At 39.6% G+C, this 14,995-nt stretch overlaps 2 protein-coding genes across 2 annotated transcripts; one reads left to right on the top strand and one right to left on the bottom strand.

Moving 5' to 3' along the window:
* The first annotated feature begins 3,932 nt into the window (after positions 1-3,932).
* Positions 3,933-9,252, top strand: zdhhc15b (zinc finger DHHC-type palmitoyltransferase 15b). Its single transcript, XM_034121053.1, has 11 exons — positions 3,933-4,089; positions 4,485-4,511; positions 4,619-4,713; positions 4,823-4,943; positions 5,260-5,329; positions 5,652-5,684; positions 5,772-5,892; positions 6,070-6,202; positions 6,357-6,483; positions 6,874-6,989; positions 7,536-9,252. The coding sequence occupies exons 1-11, from the start codon at positions 3,972-3,974 to the stop codon at positions 7,577-7,579; spliced, it is 1,005 nt and encodes a 334-aa protein (XP_033976944.1). The 5' UTR covers positions 3,933-3,971; the 3' UTR covers positions 7,580-9,252.
* Positions 9,253-9,461: 209 nt separating this feature from the next.
* Positions 9,462-14,990, bottom strand: uprt (uracil phosphoribosyltransferase (FUR1) homolog (S. cerevisiae)). The gene is made up of 8 exons (XM_034121054.1): positions 14,848-14,990; positions 14,431-14,693; positions 13,565-13,607; positions 13,418-13,487; positions 13,124-13,186; positions 11,984-12,145; positions 10,944-11,042; positions 9,462-9,986 (listed from the first exon to the last, which is right to left on the bottom strand). The coding sequence occupies exons 2-8, from the start codon at positions 14,661-14,663 to the stop codon at positions 9,880-9,882; spliced, it is 777 nt and encodes a 258-aa protein (XP_033976945.1). The 5' UTR covers positions 14,664-14,693; positions 14,848-14,990; the 3' UTR covers positions 9,462-9,879.
* Positions 14,991-14,995: the final 5 nt, after the last annotated feature.

Below are 14,995 nucleotides of genomic sequence, written 5' to 3'. Positions count from 1 at the left end.
ACGGATACACACATTATGAATTCTACCGTCCAGACACTGAGGCATGCAGGGAATGAAATGGAAATCAAAGTTTTGCGGTGTTGCAAAAAAAAAAAAATGGAGACACACTTACAGTCTGCAAAACAAATAATACCTCTATTCCTCTCCCTCACACACACACCTCCCAAATGAATCACCCTCCCAAGTGCTTAGCATCATCAGCATTCCCTGAACCAGCCGTGCACAACTGCATGACATGAGAGTCTCAGGGGTCAAATGAAATGCACACTCTAAGTGCCACTTCATCTTCAAGGCATAACAGCGAGCAGCAGCTCAAGAGCAAACTCAAATAACACCGGATTGCATCTGCCATTGTGCTCCTCTCGCCGGTTGACACGCCTGCATGGTGGCACATAGTGAACCTGGGTCCTTTGGCACTTTTCTGCCGCCACGCATGACTTCTCCTCAAACGGGCTCTCCTCCAGCCCCTACTGTCTGTTTATGTAGACTACCACCAGGGCGGCATGGAATGCACCTCACACACACCTCTGAGACCAGGAGTCTGCCTCAAACTGCTGATATTAGTCGTTTGTGTTTTACTTTTACACGGGAGTAAATGTTTTGATTAAAAAAGCCGTTACTATTTTGCTAGTCACAATGGCTTTGTAGTGGAGGGGTTTGCTGCCGTGCTGATGGATGGATGGCCGCTCCCTGCCTCCAGTGAGCGGTTGAATGAGAGGGGAGCTGTCATCACTCCGCTGCCGACACTGTTGCCTGTAGAGAGGGGAAGACAGAGGGGGGCTGGGGGGGTCAAAGAGAGCAGGAATTGGATGGAGAGCCAGCGACAGACGATGTGTTGAAGTGGGAGAAGATGTCAGGGAAAGGAGCAGGCCTGGAGAATAAGAAGCAGGAACATGTGTGATGGAAGAGAGGAGGTCAGTGTTGGGTGCAGCTCACCTCACACCCCTATCCCAGAAGGCACTGCAGAGGGAGTCTGCATTACGTAAAGGGGGGAGAGCAGGTGGTACTGTGAAGCACGCAAAGCCTCTCTACGACGTCTGTGATCAACTCTCCTGTTGGGCTGTGAGAGTCCACGCTTAAATGCTTCTGTGACTCTGGGGTCTCATGACCAGTTTCACGGCATACAGTAATGGGGAGACTATTACAGCGGTTGTTACGCATTGTGTCAGACGGCCACGTCAGAGGATGACCACATGTTATAAATGTTCAGAACAAAAGGAAGCAGTACCTTTCTCAAGGGCTGGCCAAGGAGTTAATGGTATATATTAAATATAAGATGCACTCTCATTATAAACAGACATCAGTGCTTATAATGACATCAGCCATGTTGGTCTTCCCGGCATATGATTAGTTCTTTTTTTGTCTTACAAAGACAACTGTGAACGATAAAAACACCAGTCTGTGTTGTAACCAGTCTAATTACCGGTCTAATTGGACACCTTGATGTTCAAACAATCTCCATCTGCTTTTGATTTGCTTTCAGATTTAAAAACTTGCATAGTGGGATGAACACTGCTAATGAGTTCACATTAACCTAACACTTGACTTTAACCTATTAATGTTCACATTTAAGATTCTCCGAAAGGCAATTTTAAAAGGTGTGTTGTAACTGCTAGGATGATGTGGCTGCAAGGATGCAAATTATTGGTCTCACAGTGCCTCCCATTGGTGACTGCTGCAAAGTGCATGGGCTGTTGATGCTGTTTTACCCCAAAATGTGTTAAAGTTCATTTTAATTGAACACAGACATTAACCAAGATATTAAATAGTGCACGTAGATGCTTTGTAATGTGTTTTGTTCAAAGTTTTTCTTAGTTTGCCACTATAATCCTTATTGAATTAAAAGTAGTGTGATATAATTGGGTAGTCGGTGATAGTTTGACATTACAGACCATAACAAACCCATGAGACAGGACAACCTAACACGGGAATTCCAGCTAATTCCAGTGAAATAATTCACAGCTCAGCCAGAGTAAGACGTTGTTGGCAAATGTCTAACAGAGTGAGAGAACTGGCATATGTCACTATCTGGAGGGAGCATCTTGTTATAAACCTCAAATGGCACTGAGCAAACAACTTTTTTTCTCTTTAACAGTACATGTAATCAATCGTGCCTTTACCATTATTAGCTTCAGTGTTTAGGGGAGGGGGCTATAAGATAGGGGAGTCATGGGGGGGGGGGAACCTGACACCCTGCAGACAGTAACACACAATCCTTTTTACCTCCTCTGAGAACACCTACAGAATCCATCACAACTTCCAGAACGTTCTGAGCAAAGAGGCTCACACTAAGGCAACCAGTGGGACGGCAGCCGCTACCCACAATACACACCTTTTACAAGCTGATCTGCACTACTGCATTATATGATACTGCTCACACAGTCCATATATGATGATTATACTCAAGTTGGACATTTTTCTTGTGTCACAACAGCTCCTTTTTCAACATCAAAAAAAGGCTTTTTCTTTAAATGTTCCTTTAAATTCATCATGTTACTGTTTGTTTCAATGCGACAAATAAATCATTATAATTAAACCCAGTCAGATCTAAAAATGTAACTAAGTCTGTACATTTTGGAAGTTACAGGTGGAAATAATGAAATGCAGTATTATCACTTTAACATAAAATAAGAAATCAGCTATGATGATGTAATTCACAGAGTCTTTTATTGTAGAAGGTGAACATCAATCTTTAACTTAAAAATAAAACAGCACTGCAATGACTTTTACTCAAAGAATGTTAATCCAATTTTGCTCTTGGGAGGGCAAACAATTGTGTGTGTGTGTGTGTGTGTGTGTGTGTGTGTGTGTGTGTGTGTGTGTGTGTGTGTGTGTGTGTGTGTGTGTGTGTGTGTGTGTGTGTGTGTGGTGTGTGTGTGTGTGTGTGTGTGTGTGTGTGTGTGTGTGTGTGTGTGTGTGTGTGTGTGTGTGTGTGTGTGTGTGTGTGTGTGTGTGTGTGTGTGTGTGTGTGTGTGTGTGTGTGTGTGTGTGTGACTTACAAATTAGGCACACAGAATAAACAAGAGCGCTTATTTGAAAAGGTTCTGTTAAAGCTAGTTATTGCTTGTCGTCAAGTCTCTATCCCCTCGTTTTCTGTCAGCCCTCTGCTTTACACTATCTGATAAATGGTGAGTTTGTTAATGCTCCAATGTGCTGGACCATACAGGACTCATGTCAAGTTGAGTGGCTGAAGCTTTGGCTGTGGAGCAGGTTGTCCAATATTTGTTGAGGTGTTAGTTCAAACCCATGCCGGCCACATGGCAAAGTACTCCTGAGCAAGACACTGATACCCACATTGCTCCCAATGTACACCATGTATGCGTGGGAATAAAACTTAAACTGCCTTGTTGAGAAAAATTGTCTGCCAAATGAATGTAATGTAATGCCGCTGTACTTACAACTTCACTGGAAGACTAGGCACACATTCAAGAAATAATCCATAGGATTTTACATGTAAGATCTTGCTTTCCTGGTTGGAGAAAGTAATACCAGATCTCATATAGCAAACGTAAATCTTTATACATTTGGGACTATATGTAAAGTCTGCATGCCAGTGCCATGGAGTAAAATAAACGTCCACCTGTAATTAAGGTTGAGTCAAACTATTTAATGTCTACGACAAAATGTAAACTGATTGATGGACCAGAATGCAGGTAGGCTACTGACGATCAGGACTGATGTTGGTAAAACATTGAAGTTAAAGTTTTGTTTTTTATTTTGTCTTTTTTCTTTTGCATATCGTTTTCCGGTAGGGAAATCAGTGCACCTTTCTTGAAATGAAGTACCAGGGTTACATAAAGATATAACAGTAAAAGTTGTATTACTGTCAAAATCATTATGCAAGTCTCGATAATCAGATGAGAGGATTCAGGTCTAGCTCCCGGAGTGCGGTGAATCGCTCGCAGATCTCACTGATGGATGATTCCCAGGGATGGTAGTCAAGCGCAGATCGGGAGAGAGACTAGTCGAACATGGCTCTCTCCAGAGGCTTGAGATGTTGTCAAAGGGTTTTCTCCTGGATACCTGTCCTTATAATAGCCGCAGTGATGTTGTGGTCATACTACGCCTACGTATTTGAGCTATGTCTTTGTAAGTATGACAGTCCGTTTGTTGTGTTTCTTAGTATTTCATTGTGTACATCGCAGATTGTCGCACAGCAGTGTTGACAAAATTAAAAGCCAGAGCAGGAGCTAGCAAAATAGGCGGAAGTGGTTTACGGTGTGTGCCTTAAGGTTATATGTAGCTATAAAACATAACGTGAATACTTAATTTAATTTCTTATTTCTTATTGCCACCAAGAGGTTAGTGTTAAAACTGGCTGTTGCTGCGTCTCCTAGCTGCCTGTCAGTCGGGCTAGTCGAGTTAGCCGGTAAATCCTGTTCCTATTTTGAATTGTAAACTATTAGGGGCAATGTCAGGCAAAATTGTTGCTAATCTCTGGCACCCAGCTTCTGTTTTCTCATGCCATGTTCTTGTTTTTACAGTTACACTAACCAACACACTGGAGAAAGGTGAGTTACGTACACATGTTTGTGCTACAATCAATGTGCGCTGCTATAAAATACATTACGTTTATTGTATTGTTTTGTACATTGTTGTGACTTGTTTGTGTTTGCAGTGGCCTATCTACTGGTATTTCATGTTTGCTTTGTGATGTTCTCCTGGACCTACTGGAAGTCCATTTTTACCCCTCCTGCCTCACCATGCAAAAAGGTATCCTGACCAGTTAAAGCTGCCAGGATGAACATCCAGCTAGGATTTATTTGACCATTTATCAAGTCTGTAATATAAATGTGATAATGATGCATGTTTGTGGCTTTAGTTTCAGCTGTCATACTCGGACAAGCAAAGATACGAATTTGAAGAGAGACCAGATGCTCAGAAACAAATCCTGGTTGAGATTGCAAAGAAACTGCCCATCTTCAGTCGAGCTCATTCTGGAGGTAACTTGTGCTTTCATTTAATTCACATTTTTTCTTCTGCAGTAATATAATTTCATATGATATTAACCCCTTCTGTGCCGTATGTCAAAACAGGATTCACAAGGCAGGTATTTTAGGCACAGTCAGCTCGCACATAATCTTGTGTGCGTTGAAAATAAGTAGTCTAGGGAAATTAGGCCCCATCCAAAGTAATCAGCCAATGCATCTCTTTCATTAGTGCTGATTGCTAAGACTAAGTTGTAGACTACAGGAAGCAAGTGAAGGGTACGCTCAGCTCAAATGTCCTTCATTCAACTGGCCATCCTGTTGTCTCTAGCTATCAGGTTCTGCGACCGCTGCCAGGTTCTGAAGCCTGACCGCTGTCACCACTGCTCGGTTTGTGAAACGTAAGTCACTCTTTCCTCCTCAATTCATTCAACTAGAGAGATTACAAGAGGCAAGATTATATTTGTTGGCCGTGGACTGTGGTGGTAATTAGAAGGTGTTGCTTTGTTGGCACACAATCTCTCAGAGAAAATATCCTGATGATCAATTACTGTAGATCAAATGCTTACCAAAAGGCATCAGTAAAACAACAGAAAACTGGTAAAGAAGGTTGCATCAAAAGTATGATCTTTATGATTTCGGAAATTGTATTTAAGGTACTAATTGCTTAAGCTGCAATGCTGTCAAAATGATATGCATTAAAACAATATTTTTCTTTCAAAGATGTGTATTGAAGATGGACCATCACTGTCCCTGGTAAGTAACTTTTGCCTGTATTTCCCTATTTTTGAGGAATGTATGTAGCATTGTTTGCTCTGACAGCATCATTTATTTTTATTTTAGGGTGAACAACTGTGTGGGCTTTGCCAACTACAAGTTTTTCCTGCTTTTCCTGGCCTACTCCATGGTGTATTGTGTATTCATTGCAGCTACAGTCTTTCAGTATTTCCTTAAATTCTGGGTGGTGAGTGTCATAAATCTAAATTATCACTGGTGATCATAATGGAGTCATATTACATATTTGTGTTGCACACAGTCAGCACTACTGCAATTCCACAAGAACAGATAACCAAGTGTATTGAGTCAAACTTTTTTAAGCCCATTTTCTCAAGTTTCTCGTTCTCCTGTTTCTCTCTTCCAGGGGGACTTGCCAAATGGACCTGCAAAGTTCCATGTCCTCTTCCTCATGTTTGTGGCGCTCATGTTCTTCGTCAGTCTCATGTTCCTCTTTGGCTACCACTGTTGGTTGGTCTCCAAGAACCGATCCACTTTAGGTGAGGATTAACATATTTATTGGAGAATGGAACCCCTTTAGATCCTTCTCATGAAGCTGCTCTCACCATCTCATAAATGTAGGAGCTTTGTTAAAATAGATATTTGGATAATGGAGAATTTAAACCACTTTCTGATTCTTTTTCCTTTTCTTAGAGGCTTTCACAGCTCCAGTTTTTGTCAGTGGACCAGACAGAAATGGCTTTAATGTTGGCATACGTAGAAACCTGCAGCAAGTGTTTGGAGAGGATCGAAGGCTGTGGTTCATCCCGGTTTTCACTGGGTGAGTTTGTTGGCATGAGGAAACAAGTTAGGATGCATAATTAGTTTACTTAAGACGCTTTTCTATAAATGTTTTGAATTTGGGCTATGAAAGAAATGTGCAGTAAAATAAAATATAGTTATAGCGAACAATAATATCAAACAACATACAGGTAACTTTAGTTGAAATAATCAATTATATATTTGGATAGTTTATAGGAGGGATAATATGAATTAGTTGTAAAAACCACTTGGGATTCTGTGGAGAGTCAGTCCGCAGAATCAAAGTTGTTTTTACATGTAGCAGCATTTAATTTTCTTACATTTTCTATGAAGGATTGGATCAGTTAATGGAGTGATGGCCACGGCTCCTAACTAACTTCTCTTTTCTTTTGCACACTGTAAACGTCAGCCAAGGGAACGGCCACTACTTCCCCTTGAAGAATCGGAGTTCTGAGTCCCACAACCCCTTATTAGCTAATGAGGACCTGTGGGAGGAGTCTGATGATGGCTCTGAGGGAAGCCTGGGTGAGTCACTTTAACTTTGTCATATCATATTTCCACATTATCTTTCCAATTCCCAGAATACAAACTGCATTTTAAAATCCTAAAATTGATATCAGTCACTTTTTGCATTCATTGCGTGTACCGATGTTTTATATAATTTTAGTGTGTCAAGCTTTAGTAAATGTGCAAATATAACAAGTTATGCATCAAAAATGGTTTTCAAATGTTTCTACATAAGTCTAAATAGTTAGTCCCTGTAATGGCCAAAACTCAGATTTCCAGTCACAGTAATGGGCACACGACTAAAAACTAAGTATTTCTGTATAAAGTCACCTTCCAGTACCTACCATAAATGGTAAATAACACACACTTTGTCACCTTGGAGATGTGATTGTTAAACAAACCAGAAACAAATATGTTTGTGCTCAAACTTGGAGGCCCAAATATTCCCCTGCACAGCAGTTTGCATTCCAACCAAACTGTTCTGCCCCACCTGGTGGTCACAGGCCATGTTGACTAGTGTATCCACGCTGAAATCTCTTCTTTTTTCTTCTTCTTTCATTCTAGTTGAGGACCATGACCCTTCTGTTACCATAGAGATGGAGGAATAGTAATGTAAAGTAAGGACAAAATACACTGGTACAGAGGACGTAGATTCATATCACACACACTGTGGCAAACGCATTCCATATCATGTGGACCTTCAGACACTGAAAAAATCCTGAAGGAGGCCAAACGTGTGGATTAAAAGCTGCATTTGCATTGTTATTGCCACTTGTCCCCATGTGTTTTACATATTGATGAACAGAGGAACTCAATGGACAACCAGTAGTTTCACCTCTCCTCTCAGCAGTACAGCAGGATCAGTTTGGTTCAGACCAAAACTTGTCAAATATTACCTTGTATACAAAAAGACGGCTGTATTTATTACCATGGGTCGTATATATATATATATATATATTTCCCTCTGGTTGTTCATCACAAAGCAATGGCCTCTGTGGGATTATAAATAAGTGTTAATTGGGGAGCTTCTGTACTGCTTTACATGCCTGTGTTATTGTTGGGTCGTGGGTTTACAGTGTCTGTGCTGGGTGGGTGGGGGGCTCTAACTTAACACCTATGATGCTGCAGAGGTCTCTTGTAGTGATTCAGTTGTCTGGCCTCTACCAGTTTGAGCTTTGCAGAATATTAACATGATATCTTACTTTTTTTTTTATGCAAATAAGAGTATTATATTACCTGACTTAACCTCCGCCTTATTAATATATTCATTTTTGTGTTTTTCGGACTCCTTTTCTTCTAAGAATGTATTCAGCTCCCTGCTTGTGAATAGACTGTGCCAACGTTTCAGGCACCTATTTACGAGAAAACTCATATTGTGCTTAAGTAGAGAATCTCAGCATTAATATTATTTGATAAATATGCCATTATTGATGTCTGATCAGACTGGTAAGGGTATTAAAAACTAAACTACCGTATATTTGAAGTGTTAATTCACTGTTACAGCTCAATATGTATTATGGCAAACGTAATATGTTCAAAATTCTAAAGTGTATCGTGTATCATTGCTTACATTATGTTGGATACATTGCTCTAAAGAAATCGAGTGATGGGTTTGAGTCCAATGCCGGGGATGAGCATACAAAACAAACTGTGATAGACTTTTTATTTAAAAACAATCACAATCTTTCTACCATACCAGCCTTCCCTAGTGCAGTAACACTTCTGTGTGGAAGTTATAGGAAAGTGAAATTAACTTTCATCATGGGTACAACATAATTTATAGGTTCTATGTCTGCTTGGACTTTTGATCTCTTGAAACATGCAGATAAGTGTACATATATATATAACGACTGGTCCTCATCCACTGGTTGGTAGAGGAACGCGATCTTCTGCAATGTGATGTTCCAAATGGTTTTCTACATGCGTTAATGTATTTTGAAATTTTAATAGTAATGGAACAGATCCTCCTGGTGGAAACTGTTGGTTTATGGTATTTATTGTGTATTTATATTTAGCCAGCAAACTTAGTTAAAAAAACTTCTGTTAGTGAGTACGTCCGTTTTAGTACAATTCAAAAGTTTGGCCTTTATCAAACCTTGATACTGTTTGATCTTGACACTTTAACTTGCTTCATCATATCTGTTTTACTACTATGTTGGGAAAGCCAAATAAAATGCTGCTCATATCTGAGAAATTCACAATATAACATACATTATATGAGGTACAACTCATTGTCTGAAAGCATGTATAAACTCTAGGAAAGATGTGGATGTTGAGTGTTTCATGTCGTCTCGTGTCTATTTATTGTTATAATCTTCGGTTTTTCTTCCTGTGTATTGAGTTTACTGATTCATTACTGCTGCAGGCAGTGTCTGTATATTTTGCTCCATCAAGTGACTCTTCAAATAAACTATTGAAGCAATTTGCTTTTATCAAATAGGATACGTGGCATTTATAAGATGACAAATGATACGCAGTTTGCAGACAGAGTTCAATACTGCTAGAGCAGATGCAGTGTGGTCCCTTTATTTTTTATTTTGTATAGTATGTGATTGTGGCACTTCCTTATTTCAACACCTCTAAACCATTGAAAGTACTGAAACTGTTTCATTTGTCTTTTAACAAATATAAATTCTTTATTTTGCATCGGTTGTTGTAACATGCAAAATAAAATGATCCAAGCTGAACTCTTTATACAGTTCACTGATGTTCTCTTTCTTTAGCATGAGGATACACAGCAAGAAATAAATACAATCGCTCAGATTGATCATTTTGTATCAGTTTAGGAACTTTGGAGATAGAGCAGCATTATTTGGCACAACAAGGAGAACATGAGAAACATTTAAATAAACAAGACAAAATATACTCAAAACTATTTGTAGGTCATGTTCCTCATGTTGTCTCCGGTTCAGTCAGTGCCAAAGTACCTCTGGCCAAAATGTGTCGGAGCCACCGGGTGGACCTCCGTGGTCAAGATGGTGATATCAGGGAACTCCTGGATTATAGATTTGGCTCCTAAGAAAAAAAAGTCAAATGTATTACATTAATACAAGACAAACCTGAGAAACTAACAGCAAAGGTCAAACTTATAATCTTTTTGTTTTTTAAGGTTTTATGGGCCAGAGTAGCTTTTATTTTAGAGTGACGGTGTTGAAAGGGGGAGACGGAGGGGAGGACAAGCATACATGCATTTACCATTTATTTGTAGCCAGAGGACTAATCCTGACTTTTGTGATTTCCTCAAATGCTGCACAGCATTGCCAAATGTATTTAAATTGATATTAAAATGCTGTAAATGTCATAACGAACAAAGAGAATTGCCAAAAAACATTTTACCCTGAGCCACAGCTAGCAGTATGGTTCACACAACAGGTCTCTCATAAAACAAAAAAAGGTTGCCTATTTTTCAGCAGCTCCTAAACATTGAATAAGACTCCCAAAAGCACATTTGCAGTTAGTCTGAAAACATATTCGACTAGGGAATCATATCTATTTGAGTATAAAAATAAATAATTCTAAAGGTCATTGCGCCAATTCCTTGGGCATGCTACATTACCCTCTCAGTATATTAACAGTAGGATTGGCTAATATGTTATGTTAACATGCACTTCTTTCTTTGTGTGTATATTTTGGCCTTATGTAGAACCAAAGCTCACAAGGGTTAAACATAACAAAATGTCCTGAAAACGACAAATATCCACATTACTGTAAATGCCATTATAATCAGGCAAGTAGTAATTTGGGAGAACTACCGCTAGACCTATTTGTGGTCTAATTTAAAAAAGATCTGCTGCTCTGCTCACTCATACGGCTGCGTCAGATCAGCAGTGCCACCAAACTGCATTGTGGTTACCAGCAGTATAATGATGCAGCAGGAGAGAAGGATGGAGGAAAAACTGTGTGATCTGGTGGGTAAACAAAAGTAAATTGGTGGTAAGCTGCAGTTGCAGTGAACTGGCAGTGGTAGCATACCGTGAGGCGTGGAGAAAAGGCTGAGGAGGATAATATGTCTGGGCTGGACTCCGTGCTCGATCAGCACTCTCACCGCCTCGATCACAGTGTTGCCGGTACCTGCAGACACAGAAAATGTAGGGTTTAACGGCGGCGGATATTCAAATGTTTACAATGTCATTTTAGTTTCAGAAACAATGTGTAAATTGAAGCTAACACAATGTAATGTTATTGCTATTTTTGTGTGCACTTGTTATTTTATAATCACCAGCAGGGGAGGGGTTTTGTCCTGTATTTTGAAATTGACAAATATAAAAATAACTTGGTATTAAATACAAAAGACTCTCTTAAATTGAAACATGCTCGATCAATCAACTGTACATTGTATCTGTATCATAATGCCACATGATAACATAAAAAGAAGGACATGAACAAAACTAGGGGGCTTCTCCCAAGTACAGCACTTGTACATACAATGAATAAACACAATTAAAAACGTCAAAATATACAGTAAACAATGTTTCCTTGTGTAAGGGTTAGAATCTGGCTGTTGGCAAGTAACTGCTGCATTATGTTAGCATCTCCTCTCTAGGTACTGAGTCTGAGCACTATGCAGCATTTCATTCCTGACCCTGTTATCTGCATCAGTGTAACCATATGTTCTGACATAATAAAACATACATTCAACCTGGATTAGTGGCCATCATTTTAGCATAAAAATGCTGCTTTCTGACATTGGGAAACCAGGGCTATTAAGATCCTATTTTTGTTGGCTCATTATGCTATTCAGCAGCTTGGTGGCTATCTCCCGGGCAGTGTATAATTTCCCCCGTAAGAGCTATAATTATCAGAACAGTGTGAATGGGCTGGTATGATGTGGAAATGCAGAGACTTGCCGGTGAAGGTCAACTCAAGGGAGATTTCTCAAAATGAATAAATACATGAAACCGTTTTTACATTTGCACAAAAATGGACATCTCTTGACATTTATGTGCTGCTGAGGGCGGTTAACGGGAGTCATCATCAGTGAGATTAACTGCGCTCAGCCCTGTGTTACTTACTAAGGATAGGGTACATGAGCAGCACTTTTCTTCTGTACACATCAGGGGGGAACTTGGCATAGAAGACCTTGGCTTTCTGTGTCTCCTCATCACTCTGGATGAGGATCTTGCCAATGCGGATGGAGCGGCAGCAGTCCCGGAGACCCTGCTCCATGGCCTCACCTGTGGGGAGACACATAATGCATCTTGCTCAGAGGATGTTGTTCATTTTGATGAATTTATTGATTTAGAGCCAGTGGGCCAGCATTCATTTCACAATATGTGATGTGTATAACCCAAGTCCAACTCAATTTTGAAGGCCCTCTTTTCATAATACTGTATGAAATCACAATACTTACAGTAGTGCAGATTTCACTCCGTTCATCTCGGCTCTGCAAGTGCGATTGTCAAGTAGGCAAAATGAACAACACTGATGAAAATCAAAAATGTGTCTAAATTGTGTATGTCTCACAAACTACACTGTGTGCTTATGTCTCTACAAAAATGCACCTTTAAAACATTATTTACATCAATGCGTGCTGCCTATAAAGAACAAAAAAGTACAGTAGCCGTAAGTTCCTATTTTTCTGGAATAATGTTAAAAAAAAAAATAGGACATCCTGTATTCTGATACGTAATTAAGTATGAATGTTGACGTGTCAAGATGCCAGCGCTGTGTAGACTAGATAGAAAACAATAGGTGCATGTGTTTCGATCTGCGTCATACACTGCTAATGTGTGTTGCCTGAAAGATTTAACTAAAATAATTGTCCAACCCTTATATTTTATATATTTCTGCCCTAGAATTACTTTCATAAAAGGATAATATAGGTTTGGCTTTTGACAGTCTCATTAAATCTGAGAGAGAGAGGAAGTGAGTCGGTGACAGTGATTCCTTCAGAGAACATGTTCTGCAAAGTACAGCATGGACCTGTAATATTATTCTATTGTATTAAAATGATCAATCAGTTTCATGTTGAGAAAATAACTTATACAAATCAAATGATCCTGAGCACACACTTCCCATGACCGGATGAATACGTGCAGGACTGGATATACAGCAAGTCGGCACAAATCACATATGCATGGAAGACATGATAAATGCCCCTACAAAGGAGGGGCTGTAATTTTGGTGGGTGTGATACGACAGGTGTAACTTACCACTCCTCATTATGCTGACTCCACAGTTGCCTCTTTCAAACTTGACACCTTCATACTTGTACCCTGAGGGGGAAAATGAAGTGGGAACATTCACAAATGTAGCCGATCTGAATAAGCCTGGTAGTCACACAGGCTAGAGGTAAAACACAGGAAGTGAGCCAACTTATTTTTTGAATTGTTATAATTATAATTGGTGAGCTTTTACATGGATTAATAGAAGTGTCGGAGCTCAGATTCTGTGTCTGAACTTGAAACCTAGACGTTAACTTTGTTATGAGAGAAAGAGACCCTCACCTGTTGGCGTGGTCACAGTGCACTCCGAGTAGGGGAGCTGATTCAAACCCTCTTCAACTACTAGTCTGATCTGTTATTTGAAGAAGAAAAAGCTCAGAGCTTGCAGCTTATACACATTAAATATGGTGTATTAAGTCCCAAGCTTACCAGTCGATCAGCACAAAACACAAAGTCTCCTCTGCTGGTTGTCCTGAAAATGTAAATATAAATACTTAGTTACAAACTAAGTACTCAATGTAGTTTTTTTACTATAAATGCATCAAACCTACTTTATCCCTCCTCTTATGATACATACATGTATGCATTTGTACTGATCCTATCTCACTGAGCTCGTCCAAAATAAATACTTAACCTCACTGTGTGGAAGTTATTGGGATCATTTTTCCACCCTGTCTTGAGGTTTATTCATAATATAATACATTAACAAGAACATCCATAACATTCACCTGTTTGCAACTTACAAATTATGTATCACTTGTATATAGACTCTTATGGCACTACTGTTATTCTATTTTTTTTATTGTTCAGTTTTATTGTGTTGCACTGTTGGTGGAGCCTGTGACCTAAGATTTTCATCGACATAACAATGTAGTTATGTACGAATGACAATAAAAGCCTTGAACCTTGATTTATCTATTTTTTCCAAAAATCATCCTATCATAGTTGGTGTTGATGTGTTAATGGAAGTTTGATTCAGCTGCACTTTTTATGACTTATATGTGCATGCTACAAATATTGATCCTTTTTTAAACGCAATGTGTATCATTATTATTGTGTGAGTTTATTTTGCAACTTATGTCACTTATATTTTTCAAATCCAATTTCCAATCTTATTTTAACTATGTCATGTCCATTATTTGTATTTCCCTTGTTTGTAAAGCACTTCAGGGCTGCATTTAAAGTAGGACAAATGGCAATACAAAAAAGTGTAGCATAATAACTATTTTGATACTTTTTACCACAACAGATTTGCTGTGGTCTGTACTTTGGTTAAGATAGGAGTAGGGACTCACTTGTCTCTGATTATGGTCTGTAACTCCCGGATCTGGTCATTGAGAGGGAGCAGTTTGAGCTGAGGTCCCACAGTTTCCTGGCTGCTGTCAGTCTGTATGCTGCCATCAGAGGCTTCAGAGGTAGGCAGCACACTGCTGCTGCTGCTACTGCTGTTGTTTGCAAATCGCACTTGCTTCATTGGGTGCTCCTGACCACTGTTGACATTGTTCAGCTGTTGATTGTGGCAGGGCATCCTGAGTGCGAGATCAAGGGGTTTCCTTTCCTAAAATGTGATAAAGTTAAATACCGATTCTTGACCGAGTGACCCAGTTTAACCGCTGTGTGCGTGACAAAGAAGACAACGTGTTCTTCCTTTAGCTTAAGCTGCTGTTTTGAAGTAAAACTAGCCGAGTCACGCAGCTACCGCATATACTGACCTTTAGCAGCACATTCACCAACCTTTAGATACTCAATCCCGTCGTGTCAACATTAAAGTAGCGGCAGATAAGTCCTCAAAATGTAACGTAGAGTGAACTAAAGCTGCTTGTCCGCTAGCACACTGACAGGGTTGGTGGAAACCGGAGA

This window comes from Trematomus bernacchii, unplaced genomic scaffold, assembly GCF_902827165.1.
Source record: "Trematomus bernacchii unplaced genomic scaffold, fTreBer1.1, whole genome shotgun sequence".
NCBI classification, from domain to species: domain Eukaryota; kingdom Metazoa; phylum Chordata; class Actinopteri; order Perciformes; family Nototheniidae; genus Trematomus; species Trematomus bernacchii.
This window is presented reverse-complemented; position numbering and strand designations above follow the sequence as displayed.

Bases quoted from the DNA above. Each gene is read 5' to 3' on its own strand.
- uprt (XM_034121054.1), bottom strand. From the start codon at position 14,663: ATGCCCTGCCACAATCAACAGCTGAACAATGTCAACAGTGGTCAGGAG. The intron at 13,488-13,564 runs GTAAGCTTGGGA...TTCAAATAACAG, and splicing joins TGTTTTGTGCTGATCGACTG to ATCAGACTAGTAGTTGAAGA. The intron at 13,187-13,417 runs GTGAGGGTCTCT...TTTCCCCCTCAG, and splicing joins CACTGTGACCACGCCAACAG to GGTACAAGTATGAAGGTGTC.
- zdhhc15b (XM_034121053.1), top strand. From the start codon at position 3,972: ATGGCTCTCTCCAGAGGCTTGAGATGTTGTCAAAGGGTTTTCTCCTGG. The intron at 4,090-4,484 runs GTAAGTATGACA...TTGTTTTTACAG, and splicing joins CGTATTTGAGCTATGTCTTT to TTACACTAACCAACACACTG. The intron at 6,990-7,535 runs GTGAGTCACTTT...CTTTCATTCTAG, and splicing joins TGGCTCTGAGGGAAGCCTGG to TTGAGGACCATGACCCTTCT.